This window comes from Hippoglossus stenolepis, chromosome 13 (assembly GCF_022539355.2).
Source record: "Hippoglossus stenolepis isolate QCI-W04-F060 chromosome 13, HSTE1.2, whole genome shotgun sequence".
NCBI lineage: Eukaryota > Metazoa > Chordata > Actinopteri > Pleuronectiformes > Pleuronectidae > Hippoglossus > Hippoglossus stenolepis.
In genome coordinates this window covers 12,705,289-12,727,280 of record NC_061495.1, presented here as the reverse complement: position 1 = coordinate 12,727,280, position 21,992 = coordinate 12,705,289, and the positions used below count along the sequence as shown (strand labels likewise).

At 41.4% G+C, this 21,992-nt stretch overlaps 3 protein-coding genes across 3 annotated transcripts; 1 reads left to right on the top strand and 2 right to left on the bottom strand.

The window, feature by feature from the left end:
- Positions 1–608: 608 nt before the first annotated feature.
- Positions 609–4,816, bottom strand: klhl23 (kelch-like family member 23). The gene is made up of 4 exons (XM_035175196.1): positions 4,634–4,816; positions 3,258–4,493; positions 1,692–1,844; positions 609–1,613 (listed from the first exon to the last, which is right to left on the bottom strand). The coding sequence occupies exons 1-4, from the start codon at positions 4,638–4,640 to the stop codon at positions 1,303–1,305; spliced, it is 1,707 nt and encodes a 568-aa protein (XP_035031087.1). The 5' UTR covers positions 4,641–4,816; the 3' UTR covers positions 609–1,302.
- A 1,972-nt stretch (positions 4,817–6,788) lies between these two features.
- On the bottom strand, positions 6,789–14,320 carry phgdh (phosphoglycerate dehydrogenase). The gene is made up of 12 exons (XM_035175043.2): positions 14,098–14,320; positions 12,685–12,836; positions 12,531–12,596; positions 12,374–12,428; positions 12,084–12,182; positions 11,861–11,993; positions 11,080–11,228; positions 10,828–10,980; positions 9,095–9,233; positions 8,734–8,861; positions 8,408–8,630; positions 6,789–7,259 (listed from the first exon to the last, which is right to left on the bottom strand). Exons 1-12 carry the CDS (start codon positions 14,233–14,235, stop codon positions 7,105–7,107), a joined length of 1,590 nt encoding a protein of 529 aa, XP_035030934.2. The 5' UTR covers positions 14,236–14,320; the 3' UTR covers positions 6,789–7,104.
- A 2,637-nt stretch (positions 14,321–16,957) lies between these two features.
- LOC118120259 (protein CFAP210) lies at positions 16,958–20,723 on the top strand. The gene is made up of 10 exons (XM_035175045.2): positions 16,958–17,093; positions 17,714–17,739; positions 17,891–18,090; positions 18,182–18,355; positions 18,440–18,645; positions 18,790–18,946; positions 19,015–19,154; positions 19,240–19,432; positions 19,756–19,920; positions 20,014–20,723. The coding sequence occupies exons 3-10, from the start codon at positions 17,908–17,910 to the stop codon at positions 20,365–20,367; spliced, it is 1,572 nt and encodes a 523-aa protein (XP_035030936.2). The 5' UTR covers positions 16,958–17,093; positions 17,714–17,739; positions 17,891–17,907; the 3' UTR covers positions 20,368–20,723.
- Positions 20,724–21,992: the final 1,269 nt, after the last annotated feature.

Genomic DNA, 21,992 nt, shown 5'->3' with positions numbered 1-21,992 from the left:
TTTGAATGTCCTTGTTGTTAAAAAGTGCTATAGAAATAAACTTACTTTGCGTTTACATTACAACCAACATGAATTAACTTTAATTCTCATTTTGGAATATAGGACTAGATCGTGAATATCCCTTGTATGTTTGAAGGTCTTCTGCAACTTCAGTTATACCTCCTGTGTTTCAAGGAACTAACAGTTCGGCAATCAATCCTTCTTTCATCAAAGTTTTTATGTTTAATTTTTGTTGGAATTGATTTAGATTTATTCAACCTCATGATTATTTTATGTTTGTGTTATTTAGACTACCTTCACTGAAATTAATGGGGTGGAGTAGTACAGAATAACATCGCAACAAACTACATTCAGAACAGGAGAACACCTCCTAAAACAGTATGAGCAATTACTGGACATTATAACCTTCATAAAAGGAGGATTCATTGCAACATTATTGTATTGGACTGCATTAGTTTGAGCTAGACAAAGCTAATGAATTGTCAACAGTATATGACATTCAAAGTCTGTGTCAAACATAAAATCTGTCTGTAGCTGGTCAATGTCAAATGGAGTCCAGTGTTATACATTTTATGGAAATAAATAAGAAATGTAGACAGAAATCACACCACAGTTGTAGATATTTATTTAATCAGTAGCAGCCTGGTGCTGCAGCTTTATAAAAAAAAAGATCATCATTGGCATCATTGGTCTGAGCTGGATTCTGCATTTCTCTTTTCAGTCTTTCCTTTTAATCTAATAAAACAGAAATACTCAAAAATGTAAAGTAAAATACTAGTTGTCCCTGAGGTTAAGTAATATACTTGTTCTTCACTATATGGACCATAGACTGTATATAAAGATGAATGACTTGACTGCTCCACAAAAATTAAGCCAATGCAATTCAAAAGCCACCTGCTGGGTGGCTGCAGTATTGGTCATAAATCCCTCCTCCATGTTAGTAAATGGGACATGGACCAAACAAAACGTACAAAATGACACTACAATGGCTTCATCCCCTGATCACTACTGCAGAGACTCTGGCTCCAAATGCGCAAGTAGACAGCGTTTGTATACGGGATGTTTTTGGCTTCATTCCTAGATAGTAGGAGGAGGTGGAGCCATGTCATTCATTTTTATACATAGTCGATGCTGAACAGTTTGGCAGTTGTGTAGTTCTCTACAGTGCAAAACATGGGCTAGCTTGGCATCTTGTGTGACGGTTTACATGGCATTTGCATTTTGACAGCATACTGTTCAGACTTTCATCGATTTGGCACAAAATGACAATAAATAAACATAAAATGTGATGAGGGTTTGACATTACACGCTGTGAACACACACACATCCATGTGATCTGGCTGGGCTAGGAAGAGTCCCCACTATCTCCCATGTGTCCAGCTCAGGGTCGTACTTCTCGATGCTCTGCAGATAAGTCCCCTTTGAGTAGGAATATCCCCCTGTTACATAAATACATCCATTTATTACTACGGCCCCACACTCCATCCTCCTCTCCTTCATCACTGATATTGGCCTCCACTCGTCTTTCTCCGGGTCGTAGCAGTCGGCGATCGTCGTCTGTCCGCCCACCAAATACAGCTTGTTGTTGAGAGGCACAGAGCACAGCCCGTATTCTAAAAACACAGGATTTCAACATAAGAACATGATGTTTAGGCCATTATCACTTACGTTCTTCTCTCCTACGTTCATACCTGGATGGGGACTTATTGTAATGATGCTCCACTCATTGACCTCTGGCTTGTAGACCTGGATTTTTTCATAGGTGCAGCTTCCTCTGTAGCCATAGTGGCCTCCGGTAACATAGATTTTGTCCTCCATTACACAGGCAGTGGCATTTCCAACACCTTTCAAGAGAACAGAGGTCATATGCAACATCTGATCAACAACTCAATATTTTTTGACTGACTTGGGGGCAGCGTGACAAGCTGTACACACCACATTCCTACATTATCAGGTTTCAAAGTTGACATGGTGAATTATTATCAAACAGGTTACACATTCAACAGACACAAAGCAGCCATAGCATGTATTTCTGTATCTGGCCACCTGTAGTCTAATGTTCACTTTGTTTTAAGTTAAATTTAGCTCACCACAAACTGCAGATGGAAATATCTTGGTTTCCCCAACAGTTGCTGGGCTACGTTCACCATCTAGTCATTAACATTGTCTGTTATTTGGTGAGAAGGTGTTTTACAGTGAGTTTAAGAGCTTTTTGCTCATTCTAGCTGGCTGCCCATGTCTGGTGAATGAAGAATAAACCACAACAGTGAATTTGTGGGCTGAAAAACCAAATCAATGAGCTGAAAGGCACTAAAATGCTCTTTGGACCTGGCATTATACCAGGCATTATTTAAACCAATTTTCCCAAACTGATTTCTCTATCAGCTTTCTTCAATATCTAGATTCAAGGGATTCAACCAGCTCACTGATAACTGAGCAAACTCCAGCTACTGATGAAAGACCTCAGATAACACTGATCAGAAACAGGAGTGGGCCTTGTGTTAAGATTATTTTTGTCTTACTGTAATTCCACAGGTCAAGAATGAAACACTAAGCTCAAAGTTGGGGTTTTAAATGATAATATAAATTGATGAAATGTACAAACTCTTCTCAGTATCATCAACAAATAGTATTTTCAGGAAAATGTCAATTTATTGAGTGTTCATTCTTGACTTTGGAGAAAAATGCAACTAGAAAGTCTCAATACAAGGTCTAGGATCTGTTCAGGAGCTTTCAGTAATGCAGCACGAGCTTCATCAGGAGATCTGAAGGCTAAGGAAGGACTTTGAGCCTCAGCTGAAAGGGTTTATTGGATCTTAAGAGGGTTATTCGTGTAAATGGTTCAATTGTCGAGATTTCCTTAAAGATATCTGTGAGAGATTCTCAGACATCCAGGTCATGGTATCTTCAGAAGTTGTACAAGTGTACGTAGGCAACTGGACTTGCTTGTGTTTCTTGAAGACATTACACCTCTCATCCAAGAGGCTTGTTCAGTTCAGTTGTGGAACAGTGTTACCACAGGTCAACAGTGCATTTCAGCTTCTGGACCTTTAGATGACAGGCGAAACTTCTTCAAGAAACACAAGCAAGTCCAGTTGCCCACGTACACTGGGTAAGCTCCACCAATTGATGAAGTTCATGTGATTTGATCGGAAGCTCCAGAAAAATAAATGGACCTTGTGGTGAGTTTTCTCAACATTAATTCATTCATTTTTCCTGCTTTTCAGTCAATCCATAACATGTCACCAATTATTTACCTTGGATCATTTTGGCCACTGGAAGCCATTTCTTTTTCAAAGGGTCATAAAATTCAGTCTCTCGCTCCGGAGCTCCTCCTCTGTAGCCTCCGATGGCGTAAATACAGCCATGCAACGCCACGGAACAGTGGTAGTACCTCGCTGTGATCATGGAGCAACCCTCGGTCCATTCGTCATAGTCGCAGTTATAAATCGAAACAGCGTCCAGGGCCTCAACCGTGTTTGTCCTGTAACCTCCCGTCACATATATATTTGCTCCCAGTGAGCTGATGCTGTAACTCTCTCTTTCGTGGTCAGGCATTGCTTTCCCTTGCACCCATGTGTCACTGACAGGATCCCAGAAGTGGACCTCACACAGTGGGTGCCAGTAGTATCCACCGATGATATACATGCTGGAAGACATTTTTCTACTTGCACACAACTCCTTGCCATTATTGGACCTTAACGCCTTAGTTATCATAGATTTAAATTTCCCATCACTGCTCAGCAAGCCCTGCCTGTGCACCTCTAGAGACGCTTTGAAATAAATCTCATCCAGGTCCAGTTGGATGGAGTGCAGCAGGTCTACAGTATGGTGAACGCGGTTATCCAAATCATGGGTCACCCACTTGACCACAGCATCTATCAGGACCTCATCCCTCTGCACAGTGAGGCTCTGTGCGGCCACCACCGCCCTCATCCTCTCATGGTCCAGCTCCAGGAACTCCTCCTGCAGCACGAGCTCTGGGAACCTGCTCAGCATCACTCTCCTGGCCTCCCTCTCCAGTGCGGGACACAGGTGCAGCTGTGCGAAGGCGTGCATCCCCAGGCAGTTGTCCACGTCCAGGAGGCGGATGAGGAACTCCTCGCACGCTTGTTTGACAGGGATGAACTGCAGGAGGTCCGCGGCCTCCAGCAGGCTCTGCACGTTGCTCTCGGTGATGCGCACCTGAGCCGTGTACACGTAGTTCACCAGGGCGCCCAGGACCTCGGCGCGCAGCCCGGTCAGGGTGATGCTGCTGTCGGTCCTCTCCCTCATGTCAGCCGTGAACATGACTTTAAAATAGGAGCTGCGGGCCGACAGCAGCGCCTTGTGGCAGTGGAACACCTGCGCCCCGGAGTCACCGCACTGGAGGGAGACGTCCGTGAAGAGGCCGCTGACGTAGAAGTGCCTGAGTGCGTCCAGGAGCTGCGACGGATGATCTCCATCAGTGAAGTCGTATGTGTAGATGTCGCCTTCTTTGTGTGACATGGTGTCTGCAGGAGAAACACACGCGTGGCATTGATCCAAGGGCACTTACAAGCAAAGGGCAGCACAGTGTCATATTCCCATGTATAATGAATGACAGTCATGCTGTCAGTTATTTACCTCTTTGCTGTAATAACACAGGTCTTACCTCTCATCTTATATCCATGAATAAAGGCTGCAGCTCCACACACACACACACACACTCCTCTGTGTCCTCTCTCTCCCTGTGTGTGAACAGATCGTCTCTGACAAACACATGAAGCTCAATTTAGCTCAGGCAGGACAGTCGCAGGCAGCTCAGATCCTATTTTGGTATTTGTGTGCCGCGGACAACCCCCCTCAACCCCCCTCCTCCTCCTCCTCCTCCTCCTCCTGCACCTTCCTCCTCCTCCTCCTTCTCCAGCAGTTTCAGGTCTGCACCAGCAGGTCCTCCATTGACAGGATTCACCCCCCGTGCACCGCTACTTTCTCTCCCCGAGCCTGTATATAAAAGCTACATCCACGATCACAGTCCCGTGGTGCGTTCACGGACCCCGCGTTGTGCAGGAGAGGCTTCGCCGCTGGAATACAAATGTTATTCTGTGCTGCTCCACTGCCTCTTTTCGCCATTCATGTGTTTTCCCCTCTCACTCTTGCGGTTGCCATGGCATCCTGAACCCACTTGCAGCATGGTCAAGGGCTTTGCCTGTTAATCCTAACAAGGATTAAAGGTTAACAGTGCTCACAGAGGTATAACTGCAGGCGCTGGTTTACATTCGTTTCCACTGGTGGGGATTATTTCTGATACTATGTTTCTATTTACCATCTGAAGTTTAATGATGATTTTACAAACAAATCATATGATCAAACATATGAAAACAACATACAGTTAAATATTAAACCGCTGGTTCCCTACCCTCATTGACTTGTGACCTCTCAGAGAGGGCCCCGGGGGTCTATTGGGGCCTCCTGTCTCAGATGTCCCTGTTATCAGTTCCACCAAGGGCATAAATATGTGTTGAAGTTTTGGGGGTTGAGAACAAATGGCATGGCCAACACAAAATGTATAATAATTTCTAATAAATACTCATTTCTAAATGAATATGTCTTACCAATGAAAATGTCCTTTATATACAGTACCTTAGAAATAATCCCTATTTATACTAGCCAACATAGCTACAAAAAATTGCAGGTAAAAAAAGATGGAAATGGGAAAAACTATTTTGAATCAAGAAAACCAACCACTTTATCATGTTTTATCATATTCAGTCAATGATTTTCATTCAGTGTCAAGGTATGATTATAAGGGGGCTGTACAGGCTGGTTTTGATTATTGGGGGGTTATAACACATCCATCCCCCTGTTAATTCCCCTGAGTTCCACCACAGGGACAGTCCCCCTATAAACTTTCGTGGTTTCATCAGTTAAATTACTATAAGAGGCTGTAAGAGGTCAAAGTGGGCAATTGTGCAGTTTTTGTTGGTTGGTTTATGTGATTGTTTTTCAGCAGAATTATGTAAAAACTACTAAACAGATGTCCATGAAACTTGGTAGAAGGATGGGACATAGGTCAAGAAAGAAGTCATTAAATTTGGCACAGATCTGGACAAAGGGGCAGACCCAAGTTTTTTTGGACATTTTCAGATTTCCCACGGAGTAATATATGGATCTTTTAGTGTAGTGTTGTCTCTTAACAGTGTGTATTTTATGTAGTTTTTAATCCATCTTTTTGTCACTCTTCCACAATGGAGATTATGATGTCATGATCCACATTGTTTTGTTTTCTTGTAGCTACAAGGCCTGATTGAATTTAAAAGGAAATGTTGGACTCTGGCAGAGCTATGCGTTCTGCGTGTGTGCTCTACGGAGTGTCATTCTAGTATTTACGTAGTGATACTTGCGTCTTGTTTTAGAGAAAATTGACCTGAAGTTCAAGCAGATGGGAGAGTAAAGGCAAGTGGATTTGAAATACAGAACTTGAGCTGAATGCATAAAACGATTTTGGAGAATGTTATCAAATTATTCTTTAAGTCCTACTGTCAGATTCAGACAGTAAATGTATTTAAAAGTCAGGAACAATCATACTGAATGAAGAAATGGGCCATTTCAAAGGGGTACATTTATAGACAGAATTCTACAAATTGTAGAAAATGGTGGTTGGGTTGCATTACTTCACTGTTGGGACATTTCAAACAGTGATGAATCATATTTTATTGACTGGTTTGGCATAAAACTGCAATGCCCTGGATCAATTGACATAATCATCCCGTGTAATTCATTGTTCAAACTCACTAAGTAATAATAAAAAAAACATTCTCACAGTGTTTTAGTAAGTGTATTTTATTCCACAGCTCTGCTTTGAAACGGTCAAATAAACTGAAAAAGAACAAGTCACTCCAGTCTTCACTTCAAAGGGCTCCTAACCCTTTATAACCACTGGAATGTTATCAGAACGCAAGACATTTTAAAGTGTTCAAGTGTTTCAAAGTGTTCTACACGAGTTCAACTTCTAAACAAGTTGTTAGCTGTAAACATGAAGACCAAGACAGATCAATTATATTAAAGACACTATTGAACGTGTTAGGCTTTTTCAGATACTGAATGTTATCCAAGCACTGCAGCGGTTCCTGCTGCCGTCAGTTAAATGGTGAGCTGTGCGGACTCCTTAACTGAGGACTTTAAGGCACCGAGGTCTCGCAGGAGGGAGGACACCCCCACACAATACCACAGATCACCACTGCGGTCTGAGGGAGTGCTGAAAGACTCGATCTCCACTCCCTCTGTGGCCAGCACTCCTAAACAAAGAACAATTGAAAAGAGAGAAAAAAACAGGTGCGAGTTTAAAAAGGCAAAAAATAAATACAAATACCTCAGGGAAAACTGTTTAGTCCTTAGTGATCATAACTCAATTCCATCTTTTATTTAAATGGAAAGCCTGAAATTAAAAAAGAGCATCTGTGACCACTTGTGCTATACTGCGTCTGCTTGATTCACTGCTCCAATCATTAACAGTAATAACTTGATGCTGCTCGATGCCCTGGAGTTCAGAAACTGAATTCCTCCTCAGTCGATTGATGAATAGACATGATAGAAAGGTTGTTAGTTGTGCGCATGACACAAAAATGAAAAAAATAATTCTGATCCCACCTCTCGCCCAATGACAGCTGGGATTAGCTTTGTAGATGGTTGTGCACGTGACCTCAGTTTGTTGTCAGTTTGGCTGTTGTATTCGCTAAGATTATTTTATAAAGTGCATTGAAAAAAAAATAGCCTTCAGTTCAATTTGTTAATATTGTTGCCACTGTAGTATTATTAGGGTTTTACTACCAGCAAAATGAACATTGTTTCAACAGATACAAACCATCCTTCAGGCTACTTTCTTTAAATTTTCTTCTTCTATTGTTTGATGCTGTATCAACTTCCCGAAAATCGGAACTATCCAAAAAAATGTCTTTCAAACTGGAAACAAACTAAACTATGGTTCAGTTTGATCCAGACAGAGACTAACTCTTTTGTCTGGACTAAATTTAGGTCCGTTGGTTCGGACCATGTTCTGTGGCACCTTTCACACCTGCTCTTTTGGTTTGGACTAAACTGAGAAGTCTGAAGGTCCTGACCAAACAAAGTAGATGTGAAAGGGCCCATAGATATGGATGGATGGATGGATGAATTCCATTTGTGAGGGTACACCATTATACTAATTTGATCATTCTGATAAAAGATCAAAAATAAGATGTTAGCGATGACCATGGTCCTCAACAGACTCAACTGTGCTAGTTTTTCAGTGTAAAATGCTGAAGCACAAGAAAGGACTTAGCTATTTAATTTTTAAATCTGAAAAGACAGAGACATAATGGTTCCTATCTTTTAACTGAGGCCTTATTCAAACACATTCAGTTCTACAAGGCTGATTTTCACACAAATGATCTTCAAAGTTTCTCACCAGCCACAGAAGTAAGGAGCTTGGGACTCGCAGGGGCTTTGAAGAACAGCAGATTCCCAGTGAGACGGACCGGTTGTCTGAACACACTGTTGCTCAGCTCCAGCAGGACCGGCACACCACCATGAACTGCACCCGTGGCTTTGAAGCTGCAGCCGTTGGCCATGACCTCCACCTTGCACACTCCATCAGCCGCCTCGTCAGATGCACAGTGGGCTTGGTTTACCTGAAGGGTCAGTTCACATGCACGACACGATTATTCCACTAAAAACAAAAAGACACACTCCTTGTTGTGAGGTGGCATTTGTCACAATGAGATGACACTGTACCTCGATTCCAGATTCCTTGGCCAGACTCAGGACATTGATGAGGTTTGGGCAGCAGCCAGATTCAGATTTCAGCAGTCCAACCAGGACTGATGATGTCATGTAGCCGGCGGAGGACTTCATGCCATCACCTGTTTGTAGAAAACAGTGAATAAGATTACCTTCCAGTTAATTTTTATAAAAACAGATAACACATAAACAGAAGGTCACATCTTTTACATTAGCTCATGTACAACTGATATCAAATACAGTATCTGATTCACAATCACGCCACTAGAGGGGGGAAAGCGCCACTGTTGCAATACTGTCTTCCTCCCTTTGAGTTCACTGATGAAACAAACTGATTAGACAAGTATAGTTTTACCTTGAGTGGTGATCTTCACTTGGCTGAACGGTTTATTAGAGCTGGAGCACGACTGCAGCACGGCTCCAATGGCTTCTCCGAGTTTAATCAGCAGATGAGATTCCTGGGAGAAGGTGCTCGCCAAAACCTGAGCATTTACCTAGAAGAGAAAAAGACATGTCGGACTGGGTCAGGTGTGTTTTCGTGAACGGGAGCAGATGCTTTAAGCAGCACACACAATCATACGATTACATCTCAATATCATGATTTTGCCATTTTCTTCTTGACTTTCAAAATTCAGTGACATAAATACAGATTTAGTCAGACAGTAGTAGTGAAAGCCTGCTCCTTGTACATGAACAAACAGAGCGGCGGCTTTCTCGGGGATACAACGTAAGAATAATGTTATAATTCACATTTTTAGATGAAAACATGAAGGTTATTGAGAAATCCCTATAATCTATGGCTGTACTTAATCACAATTTGATAACCTGTACTTATACATCATGAAAAATAAACCATGTTCTATTATCACTTCAGTCTCTCGGTGGAGAAACGCACAATCATTCACAACACTCATGGTCTGAACACATTCACTGGTGATATCTGAATGTTAAATAGTGACTGAAATGTAGAAACCGTCTGAACTTATCAGGTGTTAGTTACCCTTAGACCCTGTTGTGACCTGGTTTTAACACACGTCTCTGGTGCGACACGTCGAGGATGTATTTTCAGATCTGATCACTCCGGCTCACATGACATAATGCCACTACCTGGCCATGCTTTGACAAGTATTATAGAATCGTTGACTGTAAACGTAAAGGCTAACTTGGAGGATTATGTGACCGTTGCAGATTAAATTAGTTTGAAGTGGTTGCATGCATCGCATATTCCAATGAAGTGAGAGACTTGTGACAGCTCTGAGACGGGATGAACTGCAAACTGGTTTTCATAGAGGAAGTCTGCAAATGGAGATGATTGCCAGTAGCGTGTGCACAAAGCTGCATGTTCTTAATGCATTCGATTTTTGCTGTGCATTGTAAGTGTAAATAGTGAGAGCTCATGCTAAAAAAAGCTTTGTGTATGACGCCGCTGTCATCTTGCCATTCAGGTAAAGTGAGTGTTAGTGTCACATGTGTTCATTCAGTTCTCTTGTTACCTACCTTGGATTTTATGCAATAGCTTTAAAAAGAGAAACACAACATGGATTTAACATGTGAAACAGCTTATTTGTCATGAAGATGAAAACTGTTGCATAATGACATATGTGGCTCTAAAAAAAAAAACACCCACAGAGGGCACTGTCACATATACACAAATGAAGCAGTGGCAAATCTTTGCTTCTTGTTCACACAAACAATCTGCAAACATTCACTTCCTGTGTCAGAGCAATCCGCAGCATGGCTTGGCGTGGAGTTTAGCTTTGGGGGAACTTTGAGCCGCGACATTGGCCTGCATTCATGTATGTGTGACCGTGCCTTTAAAGTGTCATCAGCTTGTGTTCGTAGATCAATTTAAAAGTCTGCATTACAAACTGAGTGAGTTTGAAAAAACTGTGGGAACAAAATGTTTCATTTTATAACTGAGAGATTTGGTTTTATTGTTGTCGTTGATTTATCCATTTTCTCCAGCTTTCATTTTCACCATCTCTTACCAATCCCCCAGCTTTATGGAAGGGCAATACTAAATTCCTAGTGTACCTCTTAAATATTCTTTTCAACCAAAAAACTGGTGTGAGATCGGGTACAACTTACTGCTCCAACCAGTTTCTTGCCCTTCACCATGTCCACAATCTGCAGGGCGATGTCCTCCCCACAGCGAGCCTGAGCCTCCTTGGTGCTGGCTCCCAGGTGAGGACAGCTGATGACGTTGGGATGGTTCACCAGTGGGCGGTTCTTCGGTGGCTCCTGTGGCCAAACATAACAACACATCTCCATTGAGGAAAACAGTTTGATTTGTGTTACGTGATCAGACTTACGTGTGACAATAGGGGGTCGTAAACTTGCCTCAACAAAGACGTCAAGTCCTGCTCCTCCACACTGTCCGGACTCCAACGCTCTGAGGAGAGCGTCCTCATCGATGATTCCGCCTCGTGCGCAGTTCACCACCTTCACTCCTTTCTTGCATTTAGCGAATGATTCGTCGTTAAGCAGACCTTGAACACACACACACACAAAAAAAACATCTAATAAGTGCATTCTACAACTCCCCAGTACAATGCATCGTATGAAAAGTGATGTAATCAGCAAAGATTTCATTGAGCCTATTCAGACCTGGTTTTAGCATCCATCCTGAGTGATCCGAAGTACAATGCACCCAAATGTGTCCAGAGATCCCATCACTCAGACCACATTTCCAGGTGATCTGGGACACATGTGGCCACATTACTTTTCCTGTGTGAACGCACATGTTTCCTGGGCCACGTATGAAGGACCGCCTACTCAGCTGACGTCCTCTGACCCGCTACAGTTTCACAATAAATCAAAGATGTTTTTAAGATTCTCAGTGTCCACACATTGATTTGTTTGTAGCCACCACACTGATCCGCACATAATGATTGATCCTTTTCCTTAAAGTATCATTCGTAATTCAGTCCCTCCTGAATCCGCTCGCCCTCTTTCTCTCCATCTCTCGCTTTTGCCGAAACACAAATGAGAAAGGACAGTCGTGTTATTTGCATATAGTGCCGGGAAGTGAGATCCAATCACAACCGTAACGCTGTCCACTGGCTGGAAGCTAACACCAGGTCTGTTGCTGCTCAGTGGGGAGAACCTGTGTAAAACTCACCAACAGTAGAGGGCATCAGGGGAGTGTGGACAGTAATATAATCACACTGGGGCCAGAGCTGCTCCAGCTGCATCTGCTCCACCCCCCAGCTGGCCGACACCTCCGGTGGAGTGATTGGGTCATAGCCGATAGTCTGAAGATCGAGAAAAGAAAATATCTCAGCATTTGTGTCTCATCTGAACGTGTGTACACAGTTTCGTCGTGTTATAATCTGTTTACTTGCCCTCATTTCGAATGATTGCATCCTTGAGGCGACTTCTTTTCCTATTCTGCCAAGTCCCACTATGCCGAGCACTTTGCCGTAGAGCTCTGCACCCATGAACTGTAAAATTAGAAACAGGACAATGACCCTGATTACAAAATCCACAACTACACAGATCCAAGTGTCGTGTCTGATTATTGCAGACTGGACCAACAATGGAGTCGACCATGCGATGGTAAATCGCTTTGTGAGCCAACTGCGGACGCGGTCGTTCAAAGGGGAAAAAGGGGCGAACCAACATCTCTGCTGACCTTTTTGCGATCCCAGTTCCCTTGTTTCATCGACATTGCAGCTTGAGGCACATTTCTGCAAACACACGGACATTTTAACGGAAAACCACAGTGTTATGGTGCAATTAAAAAGACTGAGCATATCGACAAAAGCTCATGAATACAGAAGTCATCTTACCTTGAGAGGCTCATCAGCAGGGCACATGTCAACTCTGCAGCACTGATCGTGTTCCCACTCGGTGTGCTGCAGGAAACAGTCTACAGTTAAGGAACTGCACATTATATTGAGGCTGCAATCCAAGTCAAATTTTTACAAAAGCCTCGAGACTTACTTCATTACAATGATGCCCCTCTTGGTGGCAGCGTCAACGTCCACATTGTCCACACCGGTCCCAGCTCTCCCAATGATTTTGAGATTGCTAGCAGCATTGATAACATCGGCTGTTACCTTGGTTGCAGATCTCACCACAAGGCCATCGTAGTCCTGGGATGGTGAGAGAGGCACATTGTTGATTAGAAATTATTTTATATCTGTAGTTGATCTTATGAATAGTAACTATGCAAAGCAGAAAATTAACCTGCAATTCCAAATCTTCCAAAACCCTGAGGCCCACAAATTCAATTCTGTCAGTTACTTTGCGGTTATGCTACATTTTTGGACATCTGCACCACAATAGCATGATATGAAATGTACATAAGAAAAAAACAACATAGTATTGTATCACCTGGCGACGTTTTCTCGGCAAATTGTGCAAAATAAGTTAACAATAACTTATTGTATAACTTACTATATAATTTATATAAAATAATAAGTTCCAACACTTTAACTTGTTTCATTTAATGTGGAGCATAAATCGTACTTGTTGGAATCAGTTTGTGTGTTCTCATGTTATCGAGAATCAAAAGTGATTTCACAACAAACCTAAATCAAACAAATTTTGTAAAAGGGGGAGGGGCATGACCCAGGGAAGAACCTACTACATTTTGGTGCAAATCCAGATCAGATGTAGATCCAGGATTTTTCCCACCACTTTCTCTAAAATAGCTTGATTTTTCAACATTTTCAATAAAAATCAGGCATGTTTAGACGACTAATATTCCTGAATGTTTGCAATCTGGTGCAGATCCATATGAAATCTGTACCTAGTGAATTTAAATGTGGTTTCATAAAGGGAACTGTTGGGCCAGTTGTGGTGTAAACTGTGACATCAATGTCCCTCTCCTATCTGTTTGTCACTTTTTATGATACATGGAGGTGCAGATACAGTTAATTGAAATGCTCTTGAAATACAGAGCCTCCTCCTAATTGCACCATAATAAAAAAGTTTAAAGAGTTCATGCTTGCACTTATGATCTTTGTGGTGCGAACAGATTCATTTAATTCGGTGTAGTTCTATGTGATTGGAGAACTGGTAAAATCATGGATGAGTTGCATCAGCTTCCCAAGGGGGCGGTCCTAAACTCAAAATCCAGCGATCACACCTCAGCCTGGTGGGAAAGCTCTGCGAACCGAGGCTTACAAGTGAAAGTGCGCACTCTGCAAATCAAAGTTTGCATGAATCTAAAACTACTGTTCGCTGATGCATTTGTTATATTCACCCCCCCCCGACAACTGCAGCAGCAAAACTAATGACTACACTTTTCGGAACAGGATTGGGAGAACAAAACAAAAAAAAAGTCTGCATGTTGCGTAGCAGGAAAAAAAAAGGAAGACGATGCACGCTAAAGCAGAGAGTCAACTTCACCTTGATCTCCGCGATGAGTTCATCCTTTGTCATTTGCTGCTTCTCCGTAACTCGGATGCCATTTTGCTGCAGCAGGGCTTTGCAGCGAGGGTCCACACTCTCACTGATCAACACGGTCTTGATGGAGACAGGGGCCATCTTGCTGCTGGATGCTGGATGAAGTTGAGCTGAGTAGCGCTTGGTGCCCGGAAGAGAGTGATGGTGGACAGGGGGAGTTTCCCTCTGCTGGTTTTGAACGGTTACCTCGGGTTTGGGGACGGCCCCCTCACTCAGTGGACCCGCCCCCATCATGTCTACTGTGACGCAGCTGCACGTTTGATTCTAAGATAAATAGTGAAGGTGAATTCTTTATGATAGATCTTTTCTTTCTAATCGGTAACTACCACATTTAACAGATGTAAGTCCAGAGGCTCTAAACCATCTTTTCATGTTTTTAAAGTTGAGATGAAAGACTGTATTGACGTCATGACAGGCTCCAAGAACCCTAAAGCCATGAGGACTCTACTTTAAAAAAATTATTACTTGGTTTATAACAATTTTTCAATGAGTGCCTTGTTGTCTACCCATGGATTTTTTAAGCCATGACACTTACCCCAGGGCTTTTTGTTTTCTATCCTTTGTCATGTGTTTTATGTGTCGATATGTTGCATGTATGTTTAGGATTATGAATTCGATAAATACAATTACAATTTAAAGGGACGAAGAAGAAGAAGCTGCCCCAACCGATATGGTGAAATAAAAACAAGATTATTAAGACATAAATAAGAAACAGAAAATAGATGAAATTGAAGAAAAAGGTATACAACAACAAAAATATTAAATAGTAGCATCACAAGTCACAGTAAGCATTCAAGCATTCAAAATGTTGCTTAAGTCAAAGTGTACAATCGGCGCAAATGTACTTAAAGAGTCGCAGTGCTTATCATGCAAGAGTTTCCACTCCTCTTGCAGATCACTTCATCTTCCGAGATAATTGCACACACAGCACTTTTAAGATTTACCTACGGATTGTTTTTGATACTCGTTTTCTCTTAGCAGGACATTTGTAGGCAGAATTCGATGCATATTCGAATTGTTGGAATTATTCTTCCCTCTGCCTGGCAGCATATTTCCACCTGCATGCTTAACAGTTGGTAAACAGGAGGCTACAGACAGCGTTGAGCCGAAATATAATATATTTGTTTTGTTGAAATACACAAGGAATCACTTTGATCCCTTCAAGCAACATCAAACTTGATTTTATCTTCTTACACTGAACACTCGCTGGGGTCAGACGAGTTCAGTCTTAATTCAAGAGACAGTGTTCATCACCTGACTCATTAGGCTGCACATGACTGCCCTCTTATTCCAGTGTTGGCTCAGTATTTACACGTCCAACCCTTATATATATGCTTTTAACTCTGGTGTTAAAATGCATTTCATTTGATTTTCAACAGAATCCGTGTCTGTATATTTTAATGTAAACCCAATATGATGGACCTGTCAGAGGTGTTTCCCTGACTCTGTGTCGAATAAGAGTTAATTTAAGTACAAACATGTAGTTATAGTTTAAAACAACATACTCTTGTTATTTTACTGAAGTAACACACTATGAGCACAGATGCTATTTCCAACATGGTTCAACAAGGTCTTTATGTTAATTATTCTCAATGTGTGCACCAAAATGATGACTCTGTTCTATAAAACTTTTATTGAAATCAGTCTTGTCCGTTTCTATCGTAGCATGGTTGTGAAACCTCAATCTGACCCACGGGATTGAGCTTGGTCATCTTGTGGCCAGCAAACTCATTGGGGTGAATCCAGGTCAGCTCTCTAACCTCTATGAGCTCAACCTTAAGGAAGGTCCAGGCCATGTTGGACTGTGCTGACCTCCCCCTGCACAGCGAGTTTGTGTGTCTACCTTCAGGAAGAAGATACAAGGAAGATAAAAATGAAAAAGAAAATTCAAACTCCCTTTTGGCTGTATACTTTTGTCTTTACATGACAATTGTTACGCCAGGCCGAGGAGCAACCTGAGCATAAGCCAAAATAACAAACAAAACAATATATAAGACCAAAATAACTTCCCTACATCCAAAAGAGACGAAAAGAAAATGCAGGGATCCTACCAGCCTACCTTAAAAAAAAAACAGTAGTAAGGGGTACTAAAACAAAAAGGCTTCTCTTCCCTACAATTATCAGGACTGCTCCGAATATCATTCAAAAGGTAACAAATATAAAATACTCTTAACAAAATAGCGATCACACAACAATTTAGATCAGACGGGTTTCAACAAACGAAGGCACGGTTGTGTTGGGCGCCCGGAAAAAGACGAAGGCTACCGGCATCGGCAGGTGAGCATTTTAAAGTCAGCGCCATCAGCCAGTCCTCCAATCACCTGCCGGACCTGAAACACAGACACAGGAAAAACACAGAGCAGGGGAACAGCACCACCCCCAGGCAGGGAGGAAGAACAACACACAAACACACACATGCACACAATATGACTCAGTCATAACAACAATAAATATGTTGAATTTGCCACTAGTGTACTTTTTCTTTCACACTGGACTTTAGATGATCTTTATCTCATCATGTATTGACCCTGTATTGTGGTGTTTGTTGTCCCGGTCATCTGTTCGGTGTTTGTTTTTAATGATGCATTTATGACGGTTTGCATGTGATTTTCAACGCCAGGCTGCAAGGGAATCCCTATTGAATGGGAATTTTTTTGTGACTTTGTCTTGACTTGATGATGTAATACCAAACCAAGAATAACTACCACTGAATTTTATTGATAGATAGATAGAGCGCCACCTGTGGTCAATCAGCGGAAATGCTTGCTTCGGATTGGTTCTGCCGTCGCCTGGATACAGCGCAACAAATCCACACTGACGTGGCTGTAACATTGGCAACAGTACAAGTTTATTTTATCGTCTTTTTAAATAGATAATATATGTGATAAAAAGGACCTCCGAGGTTCAGCTCAGCCGCCGGAGAGGATCCAGTAGAAGAGGTAAAATAAACAAGGGTTTTGGGGGTTGAGGTTGATAAGAATGTGTTTTTAGTTCATAGGCAACAGCTTTAAAATGTATGTAATTTTATGAAATGGAGGAAGCTACTAAAATGCAGAATAAGCCCAGAGTTAGTCTGAAACCTTTAATATTCTAATCTATACAAAGATTTAAGCTAGTTTAAAATAATACTTTATACTATACACTGTACTTGTTAAGCATGCTATTATTGTTTGTTGTTTATAATATTATGCAGTATTATTTTTATGCATTTAATTATATTTCTCATATACAAGTTAAGGTCATCTATCTATCTATCTAACTATCCATCTATCCATCCATCTATCTATCTATCTATCTATCTATCTATCTATCTATCTATCTATCTATCTATCTATCTATCTATCTATCTATCTATCTATCTATCTATCTATGCATCCATGCATCCAGGCAATTTATTTACTTACGCAATTAATATAGTCTATTTATTTAATAAGGTTATTTAATCTATATATACACTTAGGCTATTTGTTTGTTTGTTTGTTTTTTGACTGGCCACCTGTAAACCCTTCACCAATAAAATCTGTTTTCTACACGATCCCATGACACAATTGTTGAAAAGCTCTTCAGTGGGTCCTGGTGGACAAAGTGAGTAACACATTCAGGATTTTATTTCAAATAATTAATCTGAATCGTGCAAATCTATGGTTTGAATAAACATACAGTGTTCTGGGTGTAGTGGTAAATTTACAGTTTTGTCTTCCTGGGGTCATTTCCTCCCTTTTAATCGTGTCTTCAGCAGAGGAAACCAGCAAGATGTTCCAGGCACCTGATCTCCGACAAGTCACCGTGTTGACCAAGGCTGAATGGAAGAGGGTTCAAAATGAAGTCAACCAGGGTGATAGAGGCAAGGAGAGTATGAGAGAGGCAGAGAACCAGAGAAAAGCCCTGCACCTGCAGTCAAAACAGATGGTGAAAGAGTGGCCAGACACCATCGCTGTAAGTCGTCCTTACAGGGCTTCTTGTCCGATTTTATTTGCTTTTATTGTTTCCACTTGTGAGTATAAGTGTGTGTTTGTTTTTATCAAAGAATCAAAGGCAAAAGAAGCTGGAGGCGAAGAAGATCCGGGAACAGATCGAGGAAGAGAAAAGGAAACAGATGGATATAGAGGAGGCCGAATACAAGGATCAACAACGTAAAGAGGCCGTGGAGAAAGCCAAGACTCAGCTCTACTATCAAACCGACCAAGTCAAAGGATTACATGTTAGTATTGCTTATTGTTTTTTAATTGTAATAGGCTGTTTATTAATATTGTGGGATAATAATAGATTTTTACTATTTCTACAGAGTGCTCTCTTGATGACAGAGGTGTTGAAGGAGAGGGAGGCTCAGATTGAGCTGAAGAAAAGGATAAAGAGTGCCTCTAAAGATGTGGAAAAAGAATTCATCAATTTTGAGGGGACCAGAAAGGACGAAGCTCTGAGGCAGGAGGAAGAGAAAGCAGTCCAGAGGAAGCTTGAGAAACTGGCTATTGCAGAGGAGCTGAAAAATCAGTGAGTCTCACATCAGATCAGTTTCATTGGCTCCATTTAACATCGTATTTTTTTTAGAAACAGTGCAGCCCCAGGTTAGAACCTGCAGGAAACTTAAGTATAAAAATATCTGTTTCACATAAGAATGTGATTTCTTTTCGTTAGGATGAAGAAACATGAGTTGGCCAGAGAGCGACAAGAGAAAGAGAACAAGAAGGACGGAGAGGAAAACCTTCGCCTTCATGAGCTCTATCTGTTGGAGCAGAGAATGGAGGAAGAAAGACAAGAAGAGCAGAAGAGAAACCTGAAGCAAGCTCAACTGGTAGGGTCTTAACAACACATGTTGTGTCGTATTATTTTTATTTTCTAACCCACATCTTCATTATACAGGAACATGTCACTAAAAGAGACATGATGAGAGCAGCAGAGGCCCAAAAACAGGCGGCTGAGGAGGAGCAGAGGAAACTGTTTCTCTCTGCGAAACAAAAAATGATGAAGTTAAGGAAAGAGAAAGAAACTGAATTGTTCAGGTAAGAACAAGCATCTCTTCATGCAGCTCCCTGTGTAGACCCACTTATCTGCCTCCACGTCAAAAAGAGTTTCTTTACTCCACAGAGAGGCCCAGAGGCAGAAAGAGGGGCTCATGAAGAAACTGACAGACCAACAGCAGGAGCAAACTGTGAACGAGGATCAGAGGATCGCCAAGGCCGTCGCCGAACAGGAGGCCAGACGTGAGCAGCAGCTGAGGGAGGAGGAGGAGAAGAGGACTGAAGTGTTGAAGTCCATCACTGAACACAGGCAACTGATGGTAAATTAGTTATGATATAATAGCAGGAAACTTTTGTTTATCAATTTCATTGGTACTTTAAATTAATTTTTTATGGCGACAGTGAAATGCAGTTTGTTGTTTTTCAGGGTTTTTGCAGGCTTTAACAGTTTAAATTTAAGCAGGGGCATATCGAGGATAAAAAATGGGCCACAATTTACACAGAGGGGCCAATTATATTAGATTATAAAATTTTAGGCTTTTTCAGACTTTTTAAGACCCTGTGGAAACCCTGTTTGTGCTGCTTTAGCCAGCTGAAGCAAACAAAATGTAAACACACCTTTAACACAACACTGTTTTATCAGAGACAAGAAACGGAGCAGAGGGACAAAGAAGACCAACAGAGATCCAGAGACACGCATGTGGCCAAGAAAGAGGCTGACCGCATATTTTGTGAGAAACAAAAAGCGAAGGCACAGAGGATCAGAGAAGATCTGAGAAAGATACAAGACTGCAACTCAACACGAATGGTAACGACACAGCTCACCATCACTGCACCATCACAGACGGTAACAGCAGCCTTTGTTCTCTGAAAGTAAATCTCGACATTTTTGCATACCCAGGCTGCAAAAGCTGCCAGGCAACAGCACCTGAGACGGGAGGAAGAGGAGTTTGAGGCAAAGACCAGAGACCTCATGGCTGAGGAAGAAAAGCAGTTTCTAATCTATTCACACAAGGTCATCCATGCAGCAGCAGAGGCTCAGCGAGACGTCCTCCCACTTTGCAAAGCTGCAGGTGAAGGGATCGGAGGAGGGCTCGGTCCTGTGTTCGGGGGAGTCAGGCCCAGCTACATGGTTCAGGACCGCAGCGGTGCTCAGATGCCTAACTACATCTCTGGTGCTACCCAGAACATTAAAGAGCTTCATGAGACAGTAGATATTCAAGAAGCAAAGAAGAGACTGGGGTTTATGTGGTGAAGACTAAGATGTTTGCAAGAGGAGTTGTTCCCATCTCTCTCTCTCTCTCTCTGTCATTCCCTGTCATGTCATTACTCAAGGCATAAAAATGTCTTCTTATTATTATTTTTATCTTCATTATGATCAGATTCCTTTTCTTATTACTGTTTCAGTTTTTGCTCCTTGAGCAACCTATCCTGCCATTACTTTTGTGCATGTGACCTTTATCTCCTTTTTCCTTCATATTGATTTTACTTTTAATTTGTCACCTGTCTTTGCATGTATGCAGGGGGGGTCCTAATCTACACTCAAACCAATAAACTACATTAAAATGAAATAATATGTGTTTATGAAGGGTTTGTAAATGTGTCCTGGAACACGCTGGCACTAAGAGAAGGAAACTGAACATCTAGTATTCGTATTAACATCGTATAGGCTGAAAATGTATTTCAGCACTCTATGATCGATATACACTAGTGACAGAGCAGTGAACAGCTTTAAGCAGCACTCTTTACCTCCCCTCAGAATTCCATGGCTTTGTGCTCAAATGAAGGTAAAAAAAAAGTTCTTTAAGTTTATGTTTCCTTTAAAAAGCACACAAACTCAGTATAAAGTAAAACAAACAATATATATATTTATATATAGCTTACCTATTGCTGTGTGTGTGTGTGTGTGTGTGTGTGTGTGTGTGTGTGTGTGTGTGTGTAGCAATACAGCAGGTTTAGATTAATGCTTATATTGATAAAAAAAAATCAATATCCACAACCGTTTTTCTAGAAGGGTTCAAATAATTAAAAATATATAAATATAGGCATATGTGATTCATTGTGATCTATTATGCCTTAAAGGTTCAGCGTGTAGAATTTAGTGACATCTAGTGGTGAAGTGTCATGTTGCAGCCAAACATGATTAAACCATACTTAGTGTGTCAGAAAGGCATTAATATAAAGCTCAATCATTCTTATAAATGAGTCAGTGATGCCGCTTGTTAAAAAGGCCATCACCATTAGGTCTGCCCCTCCCTTAGAGTGGTGAGTTTTGTTTTCCGTCTTGCCAGTGTAGTTCACGAAGATGGCAGGAGATGCTTTTGAGTTCCATTCATTCAACCAATTAAGCCCCGAAAAGGGTGTTATGGTCTTTGTTTTCACTGTTGTGTGCGCCATGTTAGTGTAAGTACTGTGACTCACTTATTGGTATAGTTTTATGTATGTTCATCATCTGTAAAGATAATTGTTGCTTGTTTTATGTTGGCCACTTGTTATCAAGCCTACTTAAGGACAACCTGGTGTTGGGAGTGTTCGCGGTCTGGGTATCATCGGATAATCTGTAATTAATGTGTAACTATCAAACAAAAAAAACGTAAATCTATTTGTTTCAAAATCTGAAACGAAAAAAAAAACGTTTTTGGTGTCAGAACGAAAAAAACGAAAAACCAATCCAAAACTGCAGTTTTTGAATTTTGCCAATTGCTTTTATAATGTTTCTTTTGGGACTGAAGAATGAAATGGCAGCTCACGCAGTTCGTTTTGGGGTTTTAAACGAACAACAGAAGTCACTTTACAATTCCTTTTTTATTTCAAAATGAAAAATGGGTCCCAATCTTTTTATTTCTCATTTAAGAGTGAAAGTACAGTTATGCCTAGACC

What these genes read in the sequence shown, in the direction of transcription:
- phgdh (XM_035175043.2), bottom strand. Translation starts at nt 14,235, where the DNA reads ATGGCCCCTGTCTCCATCAAGACCGTGTTGATCAGTGAGAGTGTGGAC. An exon ending in CTGCTGATGAGCCTCTCAAG is followed by an intron (nt 12,429 to 12,530) that starts GTAAGATGACTT and finishes GTGTGTTTGCAG; the next exon opens with AAATGTGCCTCAAGCTGCAA. An exon ending in GCTCCTTACTTCTGTGGCTG is followed by an intron (nt 7,260 to 8,407) that starts GTGAGAAACTTT and finishes TTCTTTGTTTAG; the next exon opens with GAGTGCTGGCCACAGAGGGA.
- LOC118120259 (XM_035175045.2), top strand. Translation starts at nt 17,908, where the DNA reads ATGTTCCAGGCACCTGATCTCCGACAAGTCACCGTGTTGACCAAGGCT. An exon ending in AGTGGCCAGACACCATCGCT is followed by an intron (nt 18,091 to 18,181) that starts GTAAGTCGTCCT and finishes TTTTTATCAAAG; the next exon opens with AATCAAAGGCAAAAGAAGCT. An exon ending in ACCAAGTCAAAGGATTACAT is followed by an intron (nt 18,356 to 18,439) that starts GTTAGTATTGCT and finishes CTATTTCTACAG; the next exon opens with AGTGCTCTCTTGATGACAGA.
- klhl23 (XM_035175196.1), bottom strand. An exon ending in AGTGGCCAAAATGATCCAAG is followed by an intron (nt 1,845 to 3,257) that starts GTAAATAATTGG and finishes TTCTCTTGAAAG; the next exon opens with GTGTTGGAAATGCCACTGCC. An exon ending in TACAATAAGTCCCCATCCAG is followed by an intron (nt 1,614 to 1,691) that starts GTATGAACGTAG and finishes CTGTGTTTTTAG; the next exon opens with AATACGGGCTGTGCTCTGTG.